Source organism: Vulpes vulpes, chromosome 4, assembly GCF_048418805.1.
Source record: "Vulpes vulpes isolate BD-2025 chromosome 4, VulVul3, whole genome shotgun sequence".
NCBI lineage: Eukaryota > Metazoa > Chordata > Mammalia > Carnivora > Canidae > Vulpes > Vulpes vulpes.
In genome coordinates, this window is record NC_132783.1 from 116,561,438 (window position 1) to 116,575,754 (window position 14,317).

The window sequence follows — 14,317 nt, forward strand, 5'->3', positions numbered from 1 at the left end:
ATGTGGTTTTCAACACTTGTGTTGCCTGCATTTTAATGAGTATGTACTGATGAGTTCTTGGGGGAATTAAATTTAAATACCTTTTTTTAAAAGTTATGCTTCTATTCACTGACTTTCACTTTTCCTTTTCTCAAGTCTTGGCAAAATGCACTGTCTTGTCCATAAAGAGCTACAGTGTTTGAGGGCACACTTTTCTCAGCCTGGTCTTCTAACCCAACGACAAACATATGTCCTCTCTTGTACTACTCTACACGCCTGGCCACATGGGCTATGCAAGGGGAGGTACAATAACTGAGTTTATAATTTTGACAAATAAATATATAACTGGCCTGGTAAATAATTATTTTATCTAAATATTAAGTTAAAGAACTTGATTTTTATTTTTATCTTAATATTTTTCTATTTTCCCATTATACAATGATTCATGTATTAACATGAAATCTAAACCAGTTTAGATGTTTTAGATTTAGTGATCTCAATGGGGGTGATTTTGCACACACACGCATACCAACCCCACCCCCAGCATATTCTTCAATGTCTGGGGACATTTTCGGTTGTCATAACTTGGGGAATGGCTGCTACTGGCACTTGGTATGTAAAGATCAGGGCTGCTAAACGTCCCATGATGCACAGGACAGCCCCCCATGACAAAAAGTGACCTGACCCAAAATGTCACTAGTGCTAAAGCTGAGAACCCCTAATCTAAATATACCACACGTAAATAACATATCCCTATTTATGTTCCACTTACTTGTTTGCTGCTTTGATTATATAATAGGCAGAGGGAGAGCCTTGGCTCTTCTTACCTGGACAATGAACTGGTAGAGCATAACCAGGCTAACCAGCATGGTGATGTTGGCCAGCAGAGAGAAGATGGACAGGGCTCGGAGGTTCCTGACAAAAACAAGCAGCACCAGGAAGGGCAGGAAGGAGAGCATGTAGAGTCTCGAGTCCATGGTGGGCGTCAGAATCACCGTCTCATTGTTATGGCAGTTGTTGGTGGTCCCATTGGCCGCTTCTATCACCTAAAAGGAAGAGAAGAAATGCAACAGGAAAGGCCTCTCAAATAACAAAGGCCAGTGGACCTCCCACCAAAAGCGTTTCCTAACTGAAGACTCAGTATGTGAACAAGGCCATATAGAAGTCTGTAGTAGGAACCACTTTTCAAGATCTTCATAATTGTCATCAGCAACCCAACTATCTCAGCTGGGTTTGATCATATCTTACCTTAAGACAGGAGAATGGACAAGATATCTTGAAGTTTCGTAATGCCCTAGGTCTTTAGATGAAATTAATAAAACACACTTTTCTATGTAAAATGTTAAAATCTTAATTCTTTTGTTGACCAAAACAGGCTTAGAAGGAATCCTGAAATCAAAGTCCACTCATTTCTTGCCATTCTCTCTCTCTCTCTCTCTCTCTCTCTCTCTTTTTTAACTGGGGCCCTACCTGTTTAAAGTTGTCAGCCAAAAAGACAAAATAGACACAGCAGAATCCCAGCTGCGTGACAATCAGGAAGAAGTCCACAATGTGCCTGCAGATGGGGAAGGGAAGAGAGAGTACAATGATCAGAAGGATAAAAAGCAAGATTCCCAGACAGATAGGTGTTTGAACGGTACTTTTCCCCAGGTCATCACAGACCCTTCCTAGCAGGTGACAAGAATTAGTGTGCCTTGATGAAAGGAGAAACTGTACTGGGTGCCACCAGACTGGAGCTTTGGAGGAAGGTGAAGAAGGTCATATCTGTGTGGTGACTGAGGTTCCCTTCCTATGTCAAGAATGCTGCATGGGGTCAGGCAATCCTGAGATCAGAATGGCCAGAACAAAGCACACACACCAGGACCACAGACCAGCCCCTTGGCCTCCCCTTCCCCATGGCCTGCCTATGCCATCTCATACTGTATGTTCTAAAGCTACAGGGAGCCCTCAGCATAAAGCCAAGGAAGTGGACTTCTTCATAGTCTCTGGATATGAGAATCAACCTGGATCTGAGAATCAACCTACTCTCACATAAGTACACAGGAATAGATGTACCAGAATAGACTGCTGGTGGAAGCAGTTACAACAACCACTGGTGACAACCTAAAGGGTCATCAAAAGGAAAATGAAATGACAGACCATTCTTAAATGGAGTAGTATACAGCAGGGAAGAATATGTTAAACCTACATGTACTGATAGAGATATGTCTAGGATCTCTAATAGAAAAAAACAAATTTCCAAACAGTATGCACAGTATGGTGAATTTACATTAAAAAAGGTTAAGAACATGTGTACATTTGTATACACACAGAATATTCCAGAAGTATACCCATGCAACTATGACCAGTATGTACTTTTAATTTTCACTTTATAAATGCCTATCTTGCTAAAAAAAGAATTATTTTTTACCATAAACACACAATAACCTCATTAAAGATAGAAAGTAAGGGAATAAGGGAGGAGGGATAGAGAGAGAGAAGAGGGATTGGGGAGAAAGAGAAAGAGAAAAACTGGGAAAGACAGGAGAGGAGAAAGGATGGAAAGGAGGGAAGAAGGGAAGAAAGGATCAATCAACAACCAACCAGCCAACCAATCAACCTGCTAATCAATGTTGGCCACTTGGCACTATGGCTTCTCCCAGTCACAGAAAATGATCCTGCTGAAAAAAATCACAAAATAAACCTGCATCACAGGAGGAAGCTGACTTTGTGTGGAACTATAAAAAAACTCCGATGACTACGAGAAGGAGTTTTCCTGGAGAACAGTTTTAATGTAGTTCAATTTAAAAAGAATAGAGAGGAGCCTGGGTGGCTCAGTTGGTTAGTATCCAACTCTTGATTTCAGCTTGGGCCATGATCTCAGGGTCATGAGATAGATAGAGCCCCTGGTCAGGCTCTGTGATCAGTGGGGAGCCTGCCTGGGATCCTTTCTCTCTCTCTCTTTCTCCCTCTGCCCCACCCCCACCCCATGTGCACCAGCTCACTCTCTTTCTCTCAAATAAATAAATCTTTAAAAAATTTAAAAAAAGAATAGAAAAGGATTCGGTCTCTGATATCAATTCTTTATCTTTAAACATATCATGTCCTCAAACAGGAAACAAAAATTAGAGTATTTCCCTGTAGGTATTTGAAAAGTTACCATAAGGACAAATTTCCAAACACCCTCACCTCTTTCTTTCCCCATTAAACCATCTGTTCTAGCTCAGCTCACCCCTTCCTTGAGGCCTTCCTTCTCCTGCCCGGTGCCCCGCCCTTAAAGCACCTATCACGTGGACTTCTCATCTGGCACAGGCAACAGTCCTTAAATCTCCTCCCCGTCTGAGCTCCTAAGATGCACTTCGATGCTCTCTACTGGGATAGACTATTCCTGATCTCTTGTCCTCTTGGTCTCGAGCTTCCCACACACCCTTTTCCTTACAGAGACTATAAGTCCCTAGAGGGTCAGGACCACATAATTTACCCCAGGGGCATCCCCCTTCCCGATACCTACAATTGTTCTGTACCACATATAAGAAAGTGCTTAAATATCTTTACTAAATAAATGAGTGAAATAAAAAATAATCACTGGTCATGGACTGCCAAAGCATGAGGAAACCAAGGACCAGAAAGATAGGGGTCACACAGCCAAAATGACTGCTGGCAGAGCTGAGGTAGAAGCCAAATCCACAGACTCGGTGCTCTTTCCACTGCTCACACTATATGCCACATTTCCCCACTCTGTCTGAAGGCCTCCACTCTGGGAGTTCACAGCAGCAACAACAGAAGAAACTGGTTACAAAAAAAAAAAAAAAGGAAAAGAAAGAAAGAAAGAAACTGGTTACCTTCCCCAGTGTGCGTGGTTCCGGAGCCAGGAGCTGGGGCTGGATTCCAGTCCATACATCACTGTGTCCCCATAGTCCACAAAGGGCTTGTTCAGTCTAAGATGGGAGAGAAAGAGGAAGGGAAGAGTGCATGAATTCAACAAAAAGTGACAGAACAAACGTAGTTCACCGATACCTATTCTCTACTTGTCACCCTGGTGAAACCACTGAGTCCTGTATCTAATGCTTTCAAGGATCAGAAATGTTAAGTCGACAGGCCAGTTACTTTCTTATAAGCAACAACCATTTAGTAGAATCATTTCAGTGGGGGTAAATACTACAAAGCACACAAAAGTAGAATGTGGTCTTTGGCCACTGCACATAAGGAAATACGACAGATGGCAACAAACTAAAAAAGAACAAAACTAACCAGGGAAACGGAGTACTGCAATAATTAGCAGTCACCTTCAGTTAGCACAAAGAATTTAGAGTGGTCTGCTTAAGTCTTCTCTTTCACTGCTGGTAACAGAACCCAAAGGGACAATTTGGCAGCTCAGAGGGCTCTCACCTGCGGCAGAAGTGGTGAGCACATCTCACCAGGATACTCATGCAGTGCACAGCTACGATGCCTATAACCAGCAGGCTGAGGGGACCCATCTGGAGACAGGTGTTGCAGACAAGAGAGAGAGAGAAGTAGATTGAATTAGGAGTGAGCCCAACAGAGATTGGATTTGCAAATGATCAAAACTCTACTAAGGCACCTTCCAGTGACAGAACTTCTGGCACAGCATTACAGAATAAAATGTGATCCCAGTAGAGATTAGTTCGGTGAGAAGGCACCATCTGAACCTTAGCATGCCTTCAAAAGAGTTAACCTCATGAAGAAGAACGACACAAGGCTATACCAAGACAGTTATATATTTTTTTTTAATTTTTTTTTTATTATTTATTTATGAGAGTCATACAGAGAGAGAGAGAGAGAGAGAGAGGCAGAGACATAGGTAGAGGGAGAAGCAGGCTCCATGCACTGGGAGCCTGACGTGGGATTCGATCCCGGGTCTCCAGGATCGCGCCCTGGGCCAAAGGCAGGCGCCAAACCGCTGCGCCACCCAGGGATCCCCCAAGACAGTTATAAATCAGCAGAACAGAAGGCTCCTATGGTCTGGGAAGAAGAGAGAGGTCAAGAGGTGGAGGGAAGGGGAAAGTTCTCATCAGGGTAATACCAGTTCAGGATAAATTAGCCCTCAGGTAAGAGCAATCCATATCTATGCAACTCAAAGAGAAACCAAATGGCTTTAGATTATAGTCTATAGGGGATGAATCATAAAAGAGAAAGTAAAATTCTCAGAGTTGGCCTCCTATGCGTGAGGCATGGAAGGCCTATGTAGAAAACGAACAGGCTTCTGTTACAAATTCATTAGTTAATATTGATAGAAACTCCTTGAAACATTTTAAATATATCCTCCTCACCACAGAGTAAGCTCCACGAAGGCAAGAATCTTTCTCTTTTTTATTCACTGTTAATATTCAGAGCCTAGAACAACATCCAGCACACAGAAGGCCCTCAATAAATATGTTTAAGTGCATGAACACCTGAATTTTACTTTCTCGGCTGAATTAAAAAGCTTTCCATTTTTAAATGTTGTAAATGAAGTAAATTCACACACACACACACACACACACACACACACACCATCTCCTAAAATTTGTCATGATACTTCTCTTCACCAATGCAGACCCTTACCAAGATGCCTGCATTTTTGACTGCCAGAGGCAGCCCCAGGAGTCCTGTGCCAAGGTTGCCTTTTAACAGGTGAATCAAAGTCTGGAACCATCTGAAGTGGGAAGAAAGTAGACAAGAGCATGTCAACAATAATGGCAGCTAACATTTATTAATCACGTAGCACTGTGCTAGGTGCTTTCATATGTTACCTCACTCAACTTCCACAACAGCCCCCAGGAGATATGTATTAACTTTATTTCATGGAGGAGGAAGATACTTGCTCAAGGTCACACACCTAGGAAAGAGTTCAGCCAGGATTCAAATCCAGGCAGACTGACCCTTGAGTCCTCTCCTGGCCTCTGTGCTATAAGCTCCACTCCCTGTGGCACTCTGTCCTCTCCTAGTAGCTCTGGCCTGGGTTTCACCAGAGCTGTCCACTGTAAAGACCCAGATCCAAAATTGCAACAGAGGATGACAAGCAGGAAGGACAGACACTGATAGGAGAGAAAGAGGAGCGAAATAAAAAAGCCCAGAACTCTAACAGAAAATTTTATGCAAAGTAAACAGAGTAAAAGGAATATGGCCTCACAATTGGTCAGTCACCAGGATACTTTGGGTTAAAAAAAGGTCAAATGCCAGAGTCCTAGGATTAGAGAAGCCCTCTTCAAATGTCTGTCACCTAATTTATCCTGTTGCTTTGAGGATAGATTTTCCCCTCACCTGTTACACAGACTATCCACTTCAAGCTGTAATTATAAAGCCTCTTGTGCATCCTCATTCATTTTTTCACTCAGCAAATACTATGTTATGTGTAAAACACTGTGTTAATACAGTGGTAGAAATAAGTATGAATCAGATATGGACTTTGGTTTCTAGAAATTAATGACTCAATGAAAATAAAGCAGATACATTAATGCCATCCAGGTAGAAAGATGCCTTATTAAGTGCCTGGGAAGAGTGCTCAGGCAGGGGAAGGCAAAGTGGGGGTTTGCAGAGGGGAGACCTGAGCCAAACCCATCAGGACAGGCAGAGCTTGCAGGTGTGCCCAGGGGGAAGAAAGGCCTGTGTACACAAGCCCAGAGAGAGAGACCCGGGGCGCCAACAGAGAGGAGTATGTCAGTTTGGTGGCCATGTGGGTGGGGATGAAGGTGAGCATCCTGTAGACAATGAGAACCCCTCAAAGGAGGGGTACCCTCATCTGAGGGCCACAGAGAAGTGCCCTCATCTGCCGCATTTTCTATCCTCTTACCTCCAGGATACAAAACAGGTCAAATATAGCATCATTCTGCCTCCAGCCACAGACTCACTCAAGATTTGGCCCCTGGCACTGTCTGGAAATTCTCCTGCATAAATACCCTAAATCCCTTCTAAATGATGCTTCCATGTATTTCTCCGAATCTGCAATTCAGTAGAAACTGAAAGCAAATACTACGTGTTAACTTGTAAGGACCACAATAACTGGGACCTATCTATACTCTCTGTAATGAAATTTTACCTCTGGTGACCTTTCTCCTTCTACCTCCAGGAAGAAAACCTCTTGACCCTTCTGCTGTCCTGAAGCTTTTCTTTCCTTTCCTTTTTTTTTTTTTTTTTAAGATTTATTTATTCATGAGAGACAGACAGAGAGAGAGAAGCAGATACATAGTTCAGAGGGAAAGCAGGCTCCTCACAGGGAGCCCGACATGGGACTTGATCCCCACACTCCAGGATCATGCCCTGAGCTGCCGAAGGCAGATGCTCAACTGCTGAACCACCCAGTAGTCCCTGTCCCGAAGCTTTTCAGTAAAGATCCAGAAAATATCTTTGAATCTAGATGAGAAGAGGCTGAGTGCTCTCCTGCACTACCCTAAGGAGGAAACGGCCTAAGGACCCCAAGGGTACAGAGGTGACTCCTTCATTATCAATGGCCAGTGACCAAGAGATTACAGGCAGGATGACAGGCCAATCAAATGTCTATCTTAGCAAATGTTTAATCCACTCAAGGCAAAGGTAAGCATTGTAGCAAACCCACCTGCCCACCAAAGGCTTCCCCAAAATGCCTCTGGGCTGGGTTTTGTAGATCAGGTCCCTTTTAGCCCTTGCTTTACTAGTAATTCCATAGGACAATTCCCTTCCCTTGTCTGGACCTTTGTCTCAGCTGTAGAGGGAGGGGACTGGATAGGACAGCATACTTTCCAACGTGACTTCAGGATTCTAGGCAACTGGCCAACATTATTCTTTCTAATCAATGGCTCTAAGCTTGGATCACCCAGAACCATAGAGTATCACAGACTCAACTCCATGGACTGCAGAGTCTTAGGAGGGGTATAGGAAGGGAATCCTGCAAATCTCTGTAGCTCTGTTTATGTTCTCAATCAGTAGTTCTTACACTTTCTGGTCTTGAGAGCCCTTTATACACTTAAAAATTATTGAGGATACTACATAGTTTTTGTTTATATGGATTATGTCTGGTGATATATATTACAAATTCAAATTGAGAAATTAAAAACATTTTATTAATTAAAACAATAAAATTACATGTAAAATAACAGATTTTTAAAATTGTTATTTTGGGGGATCCCTGGGTGGCTCAGCAGTTTGGCGCCTGCCTTTGGCCCAGGGCACGATCCTGGAGTCCTGGGATCGAGTCCCACGTCGGGCTCCTGGCATGGAGCCTGCTTCTCCCTCCTCCTATGTCTCTGCCTCTCTCTCTCTCTCTCTATGTCTATCATAAATAAATAAATAAGTCTTTAAAAAAATTGTTATTTTTTGAAGGTTTTATCCATTTCTTTGAGAGAGCGAGCGAGAAAGAACACTCAAGAAAGCACAAATGGGGATGGGGAGGTAATCAGAAGGAGAGGGAGAAATAGGCACCCCGCTGAGCAGGGAGCCAGATAGCGGGCTTGATCCCAGGACCCTAGGATCACAACCCAAGCCAACTGAGCCATCCAGGTGCCCCTTAAATTGTTATTATTTCTTAAAATAATGGATTTTTAATGAAAAGTAATTCTATATTCCAAAATAAAAACTGGCATTAATTTACTTTTTATGCAAACCTCTTTAATGTCTTGATAGATGGATTATCTACTTCTCATTCAATCTGTTGTGATATGTTGTTCTGGTTGAAGTACATAAAGGAAATCTGTCCTCATACAGACATGCAGTTGGAATGTGTTTAAATAGTCTCTCTAGATAATTGTGGTAATTTTCCTTCGATACTATACCGAATTTGACATGTGGTTGTTTCTTAGAAGTTGTAATGTAGAATCTGAACTTTTCAATATCCTATAACATTAAAATCTACCAGTAATCTTGCTCTTCAAATGGATCTTTTACTCATGCACACTTTTCTAATATCACACTGGCCATTTGGAAGATACTTATTCCCTGAGTTATGCAGATCTTTGAAATGCTGGCACATTTCATTATACAATGTCTGAAAAAAATCATATTTATTAATATCACTAACTTTATCAGAAGTCTTTAAGTAGAGGGAAGCTGTCAAGCTCACAGTGTTGGATACTAGTTTTTTTCTAGTTTTGCTTGAAAGCTCAAATTTTACTATGGGCAACAAATACTATCAATTGTTTTTCTTGAGGTGATGGTCTCATTCCTCTCATTTTCAAGAAATTAAGTACTTGGTACTGCCAAATACCCAGGTCTGAATTACCTACAATTTCTTAGTTCTTCCTAGCAAAACGAGTATTCTACGAAAAATAAAAGCAGTTGGGCTCACAATTTCAATCATCACTCAACGTCTTGTCCTTAAGACAAGCATCATATACTTAGGTATGCAGTAGAACTATTTCATGTGTACGTCCCATTTTGTCATGCAGGTTATTTTAAAACCTGTACTGAAAGGTTAAGTAATAAAATGAATAATTTGCTTCATCAAGGACCTACTTAAGTGAAACTGACTTATTCTTTGTACATGTGCGGCAGCAAAAAATACGATGATTAGCATACGTTGGTGGCACTGCCTTTATTTATGCTAATGTACCAGCAATTTTACCCACCATGCTGCTGAACCATCAGTGTAAACGTCAACACCATGAAAAGACAAATAACATCTTAGTATTATTATGAAAATAGTTTCAATTTCACAGACTTCCTGAAATGGTCCCAGGAACCCCTAAGGGTCTGAAAATCACATTTTGCAAACGGCTGCCCTAGATAACCTAGAGAAAGCCACTTTCAGTGAACTGGTTTCTTAGCCTGACAGCCTGGGAAAAAATACCAAAGCTCAATCAACAGCTGGTACAATGTGACTCAACAGGGCAACAAGAAGACAAACTTGCTCAATAGAATAAAACAAGCTGTTGTCAAAGCAGTCAATAGCTTGACAATATCAAATGTTAGGAAATAACTTCACTAAAACAGCATTATGGAAATGTCTAGGGTTTCAATTTGCACACCCAACTAGGGATTTTTACTGACCCTTAACCATTAGAAGAGCCAGTTACATGCATGTATGTACTTTATTCCTTGCATTTTGTTCCTTATACTTTGTTCAGCGTTCTTTGGTCCTTGGTAAACTAGATAACAGGGTAGGGCAAGGCACAGCAGACAAGGAATACAGCTCAAAAACTTGTCTCTAACACTCTGATATATTAGAGATTCATGTGAGCTAACAAAGTCACCTGAATCAGTTTACACCTTAATCACATCTGCATATTTTCTATACATAAATGCTTATGTGGATCCAGGCTCTAGTAAAGTACTAAACCAATTCTCCAGGTCCAATGAAGTATTTTCTCTAGGTCACTTGTGGTAATTGACATCATTTACAGATGGGCTTTCCTGGTCCCATATATCACAATATCAGAGCAGGACGGGCCCTCACAACAAAGTACACCCTGGAAAATATCCCAATACAAGCCCAATGAAGGTATCTCCCAATTTTCTCAATTTCTAACAAGCAAGGAGAAATCATTTTGGGTTGACTACTAGTTATAACCCAATGTGGAAAAAAGAGATAATCAGAATAGCTAGCAAGAACACATTACTTTTAATATACACAAAACTTGTGTGAAGTTGCTAGTGGTTGGTTTTGAACTTCAGAAAAGTCCCTTTAAAAATGAAAATCTAGACCCCATATTACAAGGATTGCACAGACAAGCTGATGCCTGAGAACAAGTAGGAGCAAAAACTGGAAGGGAAACTATACAGAGAGAGGCTCGGAAGAAGTATTTCACAATGAGTATGACTTCTGAAAGGAAAGCTATCACGTGCCATTGGCTGCATCTGGAGTTCCTTCTGCCTGGGGGGAAGTCAACTGGGTAGATAGGTTAAGGAAAACAGGGGAGAAATGGTCCTCACTGCTGCCAGGTGTTCTCTGTGCAATCTTTCCCCTCAGCCAAGCAAATGGAGAAATCTACAAAAGCATGCCACATGAGAAATAAGCTAAAGAGACCGAATCTTGAGGAGAAGTCAGCTAGTGGTAATGTGGACAGACCATACCCTCTGGTTCTATCCTAGTTTTATGCCCTGCCCCAGGAGAGATGCAGCCAGGGGGAGCTTTACCAGGAATGACCTCCAAGAGAATCTTCAGTAGTCAGCTTGGGCAGTCACACAGGACAGCGTAAATCTAGCACAGGAAGGATCCCTCAATAAGTCACACCCAACCCACAAGGAAACATAGAAAGGATAATAGCTAAGCTTGGGGAATAAATAGAAGGGCCAAAAAAAAGATGGAATGCTGGGATCTAGAGAAAATATAGAAGTCTGCTGATATTCAGGACTGAGTCAGAAAACGCAGTAGGGTAGAAAACTCTCCTCTGAATCTTCTAATTCAAGTGAGTGAGCACAGTTTTCACAGAGGACTCCTCAATTTTCTCTTACATTTGGGGAAACTAAGGCCCAGAGAGGGCCAAACCACCCAGATGAGTCCTGGGATTCAGTTTCCAGAGATAAGACTTAACCTTGCCAAGGAGTTGTAAGGCAGAATCCCTCCACTCAGCCTCTTGAATTTTATTTTATTTTTACTTTTTGAGAAGAAGGGGGGAGAGAGAGTGGGGAGGGAGAGGTAAAGAGAGAATCTTAAGCATACCCAGTAAGGAGCCCAACATGAGGCTTGATCTCACAGCCAGAGATCATGACCTGAAGCTGAAATCAAGAGCCAGATGCTTTACAGATTGAGCCCCCAGGTGCCCCTTAACCTCTTGAATTTTTTAAGTGCAAGAGAAATTATTCCTTCCTCCCTCTTACCACTTCTTCTGCCAAATGAACTGGCTATTAACTGATGGGGACAGAAGTCTAAGCGAGACTCGGCAAATGAAACTTCCAATTGAGCCTAGAGGTATTTGAGGTTCTAGCACAGATGACCCATGGTTCTGAGTTAAGAGAATGTTATCTCTAGGAGTTTCTCTTATGTTCAGCACCAGCCTTCCTGGGACCAACACAGCTGAAAGGAGCAAAGAATATAAAACAAACGGGAGGGAGAGCAGACAGCAAGGAGCTCAAATCTCAGAGCTGTTATTCACCCAGTCTTCCTTCCATCTGTAAAATGGGGAATTGATAAAACAGGGGAGCAAAAATACCTCTAAGGGAGACTATGTTACTAATACAGAGCTTAAGTACATGAATCCCACCCAGGAGAGAAGAAGAAATAGCTACTTACGTTGTGCTGTTGCTTTCCCCAAACCGCTGGTAGGAGCCGGGGGAAGAGAAGTTGTTTAGGCCTTCAGATGGGCTCTCCTCAGGGCTCACGTCTGTGGAGCTGTAGTCATGGTAGTCCTCATTCCGAAGTCTCTGCGTAGACATGGTAGCTGGGGGGATAGGGTCAGTGCTAAGACCCCCAGTGGCTGGGGCCTTTAGTTCCAAGCCTGTAGTGGGCTCTGGGGCAGAAGCAGCCATTGTCACAGCAGCTCAGGGACAGCTGCACTATGAATTATGTACAGTGACAGTGCCTGATACCAAGGGAAATGGGAAAAGTGCAAAGTACACATGGGCGGGCTGGGCTCACTTGGCTTCTGTCTCCCAACCTTCTCAGTGCCCCACTCATAAATTTCTAAATTTGTCACGGCACACCTGGACAGAGCAAAGGTGAGGCACTGCGTGGGACGATTGGGGGAAGATGCAGACAGGTGCGTCCGGGAAGCCTTTCCTGCTCCTTAAGTTGGGAGTAACCATTCTCTCCTTTGAGCTAATTTCTTTGAACCTTGAACAACAGTTATATTGTATCTATGTCCATCTTCCCCAGAAGTAAGGTCTCAGAGGATAGGAACTTGAATAGTCCTCACCGAATCTTATATTTCTTCTGCATGCATTAGAAAAAAGATCTTGTTGCACTCAAGAAATCCCCTCCAAATCATCCAATTCTGTGCAGATTCCCCCACCAGGTTCCAGAGCCACAGATGAATTCCTCTCTCTCTCTCCACCATGACCTCTGCCTCCATCCTGTACTGTCTGGAGGTCACCAGGGACTCTCAGCCCCTGACCCCAGGAGTCTTATCTTGCAATAAGTCAGAATTGTAAGCAGCTCAGAGGAAGAGCAGGAGCATGAGAGGACTCACCACTGGCCCTCATTTCAATACCTCCCCTCTACAAGCCTCTTTTTTATTTTTACGGATTTGCCAATTCCATAAAGATAATGAAAGAAGAAACCTTTTCTGTTGTGTGCTGGGGAAGGATGGTGAGGGTATTTTCTCTAGGGTGGACTTTTTCAATAATGTTACTACAGAAAAGAGAAGAACAACAACTTCTCAGCCACACAATAAGCATACATTTTGGGAATTCTGTAAGCCCCCAGAACCCTAGACACTATTGCTAAAAGAGTCCTCAGAGGTCACTCCAAACTGATCATTTTACAGATGAAGAATCAACCCCCAAAACGATGAAGGAACCTGCTCTGCTACAGACAGGTAGCAGCAAAGCAGTAAATATATATCCTGCTGCCCTGCCAGACCTGGAAAACTCTACTGAAGGTACCGCCGCTTGCAATGAAGGAATATTATAATGGAAGAGAGTCAACATCCTGCCCTCCAAGAACTGGCAACCACGTGAGGGAAGAAAAGTACATGTACCTTAAAAATTACAAATAAAAATCCTCCTGGCACTTGTCAGACTGGCATACCTGCCTGCCTATAAGCAGGCTCTCCCTCAGCATGCAGCTGAAGCCCGCAGTGAGTCTGATGCACTGTCTCAGATACCTGGTGAGAGACAGGATCTACATCGCTCATCACAACACATCATCCTGCCCAACCCCCCACTAGCTGCCAGAGGATCGCTCTGTGGGACTTTTCCCACAGGTCAAGTCCCAGAGGACTCTTTGGAAACTGGCCCTACTCTGCCCCTAAATGTGATCCAAGGGATCTCATTTTCCCTCACTGACTGTAATGAAGAGAGGACCTACATAATCCCACAGGGAAAGTGCCTCCAGAAAGCTAGTAAAGTCCCAGAGAGGATCCTGCCCAGATTCACCACCATGGGGACTTTGTTAAATATCAAAGAGGACATCATTTACTCACATGCTAGAGGGATTCAAAGCAGTCATCTAGCTCTGCGGTAATTAAACTCATAAGAGGGCTGGGGGAAAAATCTATAAATTATCTTACTATGAGCAGTTGAAAGCTGCTATCCACACAGAGCTAAAAGGTCAGTGTCTACGTATGTCAGAAGGCCTGGGTTCTGAGACTGCTTCTACCACCAGTTTCCTTAGTAACTTGGAACAATTCTCTTTATCCAAAAGGTGCAGAAAGGGGTAAGGGACAATGACTGAAAGACCTCTCAACATCTCTCTAGCTCAAATATTCCAGGATCAACTAATGTAATTATCTATGCAAACAACAACTAATTTCTAGTCTTTTCCAACATACCAAAGTGTCTGAGGAATAGA

The 14,317-nt window shown here is 42.8% G+C and overlaps 1 protein-coding gene across 3 annotated transcripts in view; it reads right to left on the reverse strand.

Moving 5' to 3' along the window:
* Positions 1-14,317, reverse strand: part of SLC36A1 (solute carrier family 36 member 1) — a 45,662-nt gene that overhangs the window by 22,891 nt on the left and 8,454 nt on the right. For 2 of the 3 annotated variants that reach the window (XM_072756794.1, XM_026008292.2), the window contains exons 2-7: positions 12,101-12,248; positions 5,524-5,614; positions 4,348-4,436; positions 3,801-3,896; positions 1,450-1,534; positions 807-1,025 (exon numbers count right to left, since the gene is read on the reverse strand). In XM_072756794.1, the coding sequence (XP_072612895.1) occupies positions 807-1,025; positions 1,450-1,534; positions 3,801-3,896; positions 4,348-4,436; positions 5,524-5,614; positions 12,101-12,243 (723 nt within the window). In that variant the 5' untranslated portion in view covers positions 12,244-12,248. Of the gene's footprint in view, positions 1-806; positions 1,026-1,449; positions 1,535-3,800; positions 3,897-4,347; positions 4,437-5,523; positions 5,615-12,100; positions 12,318-14,317 lie in introns of all 3 variants that reach the window. The other variant, XM_072756795.1, reaches the window with a different exon arrangement.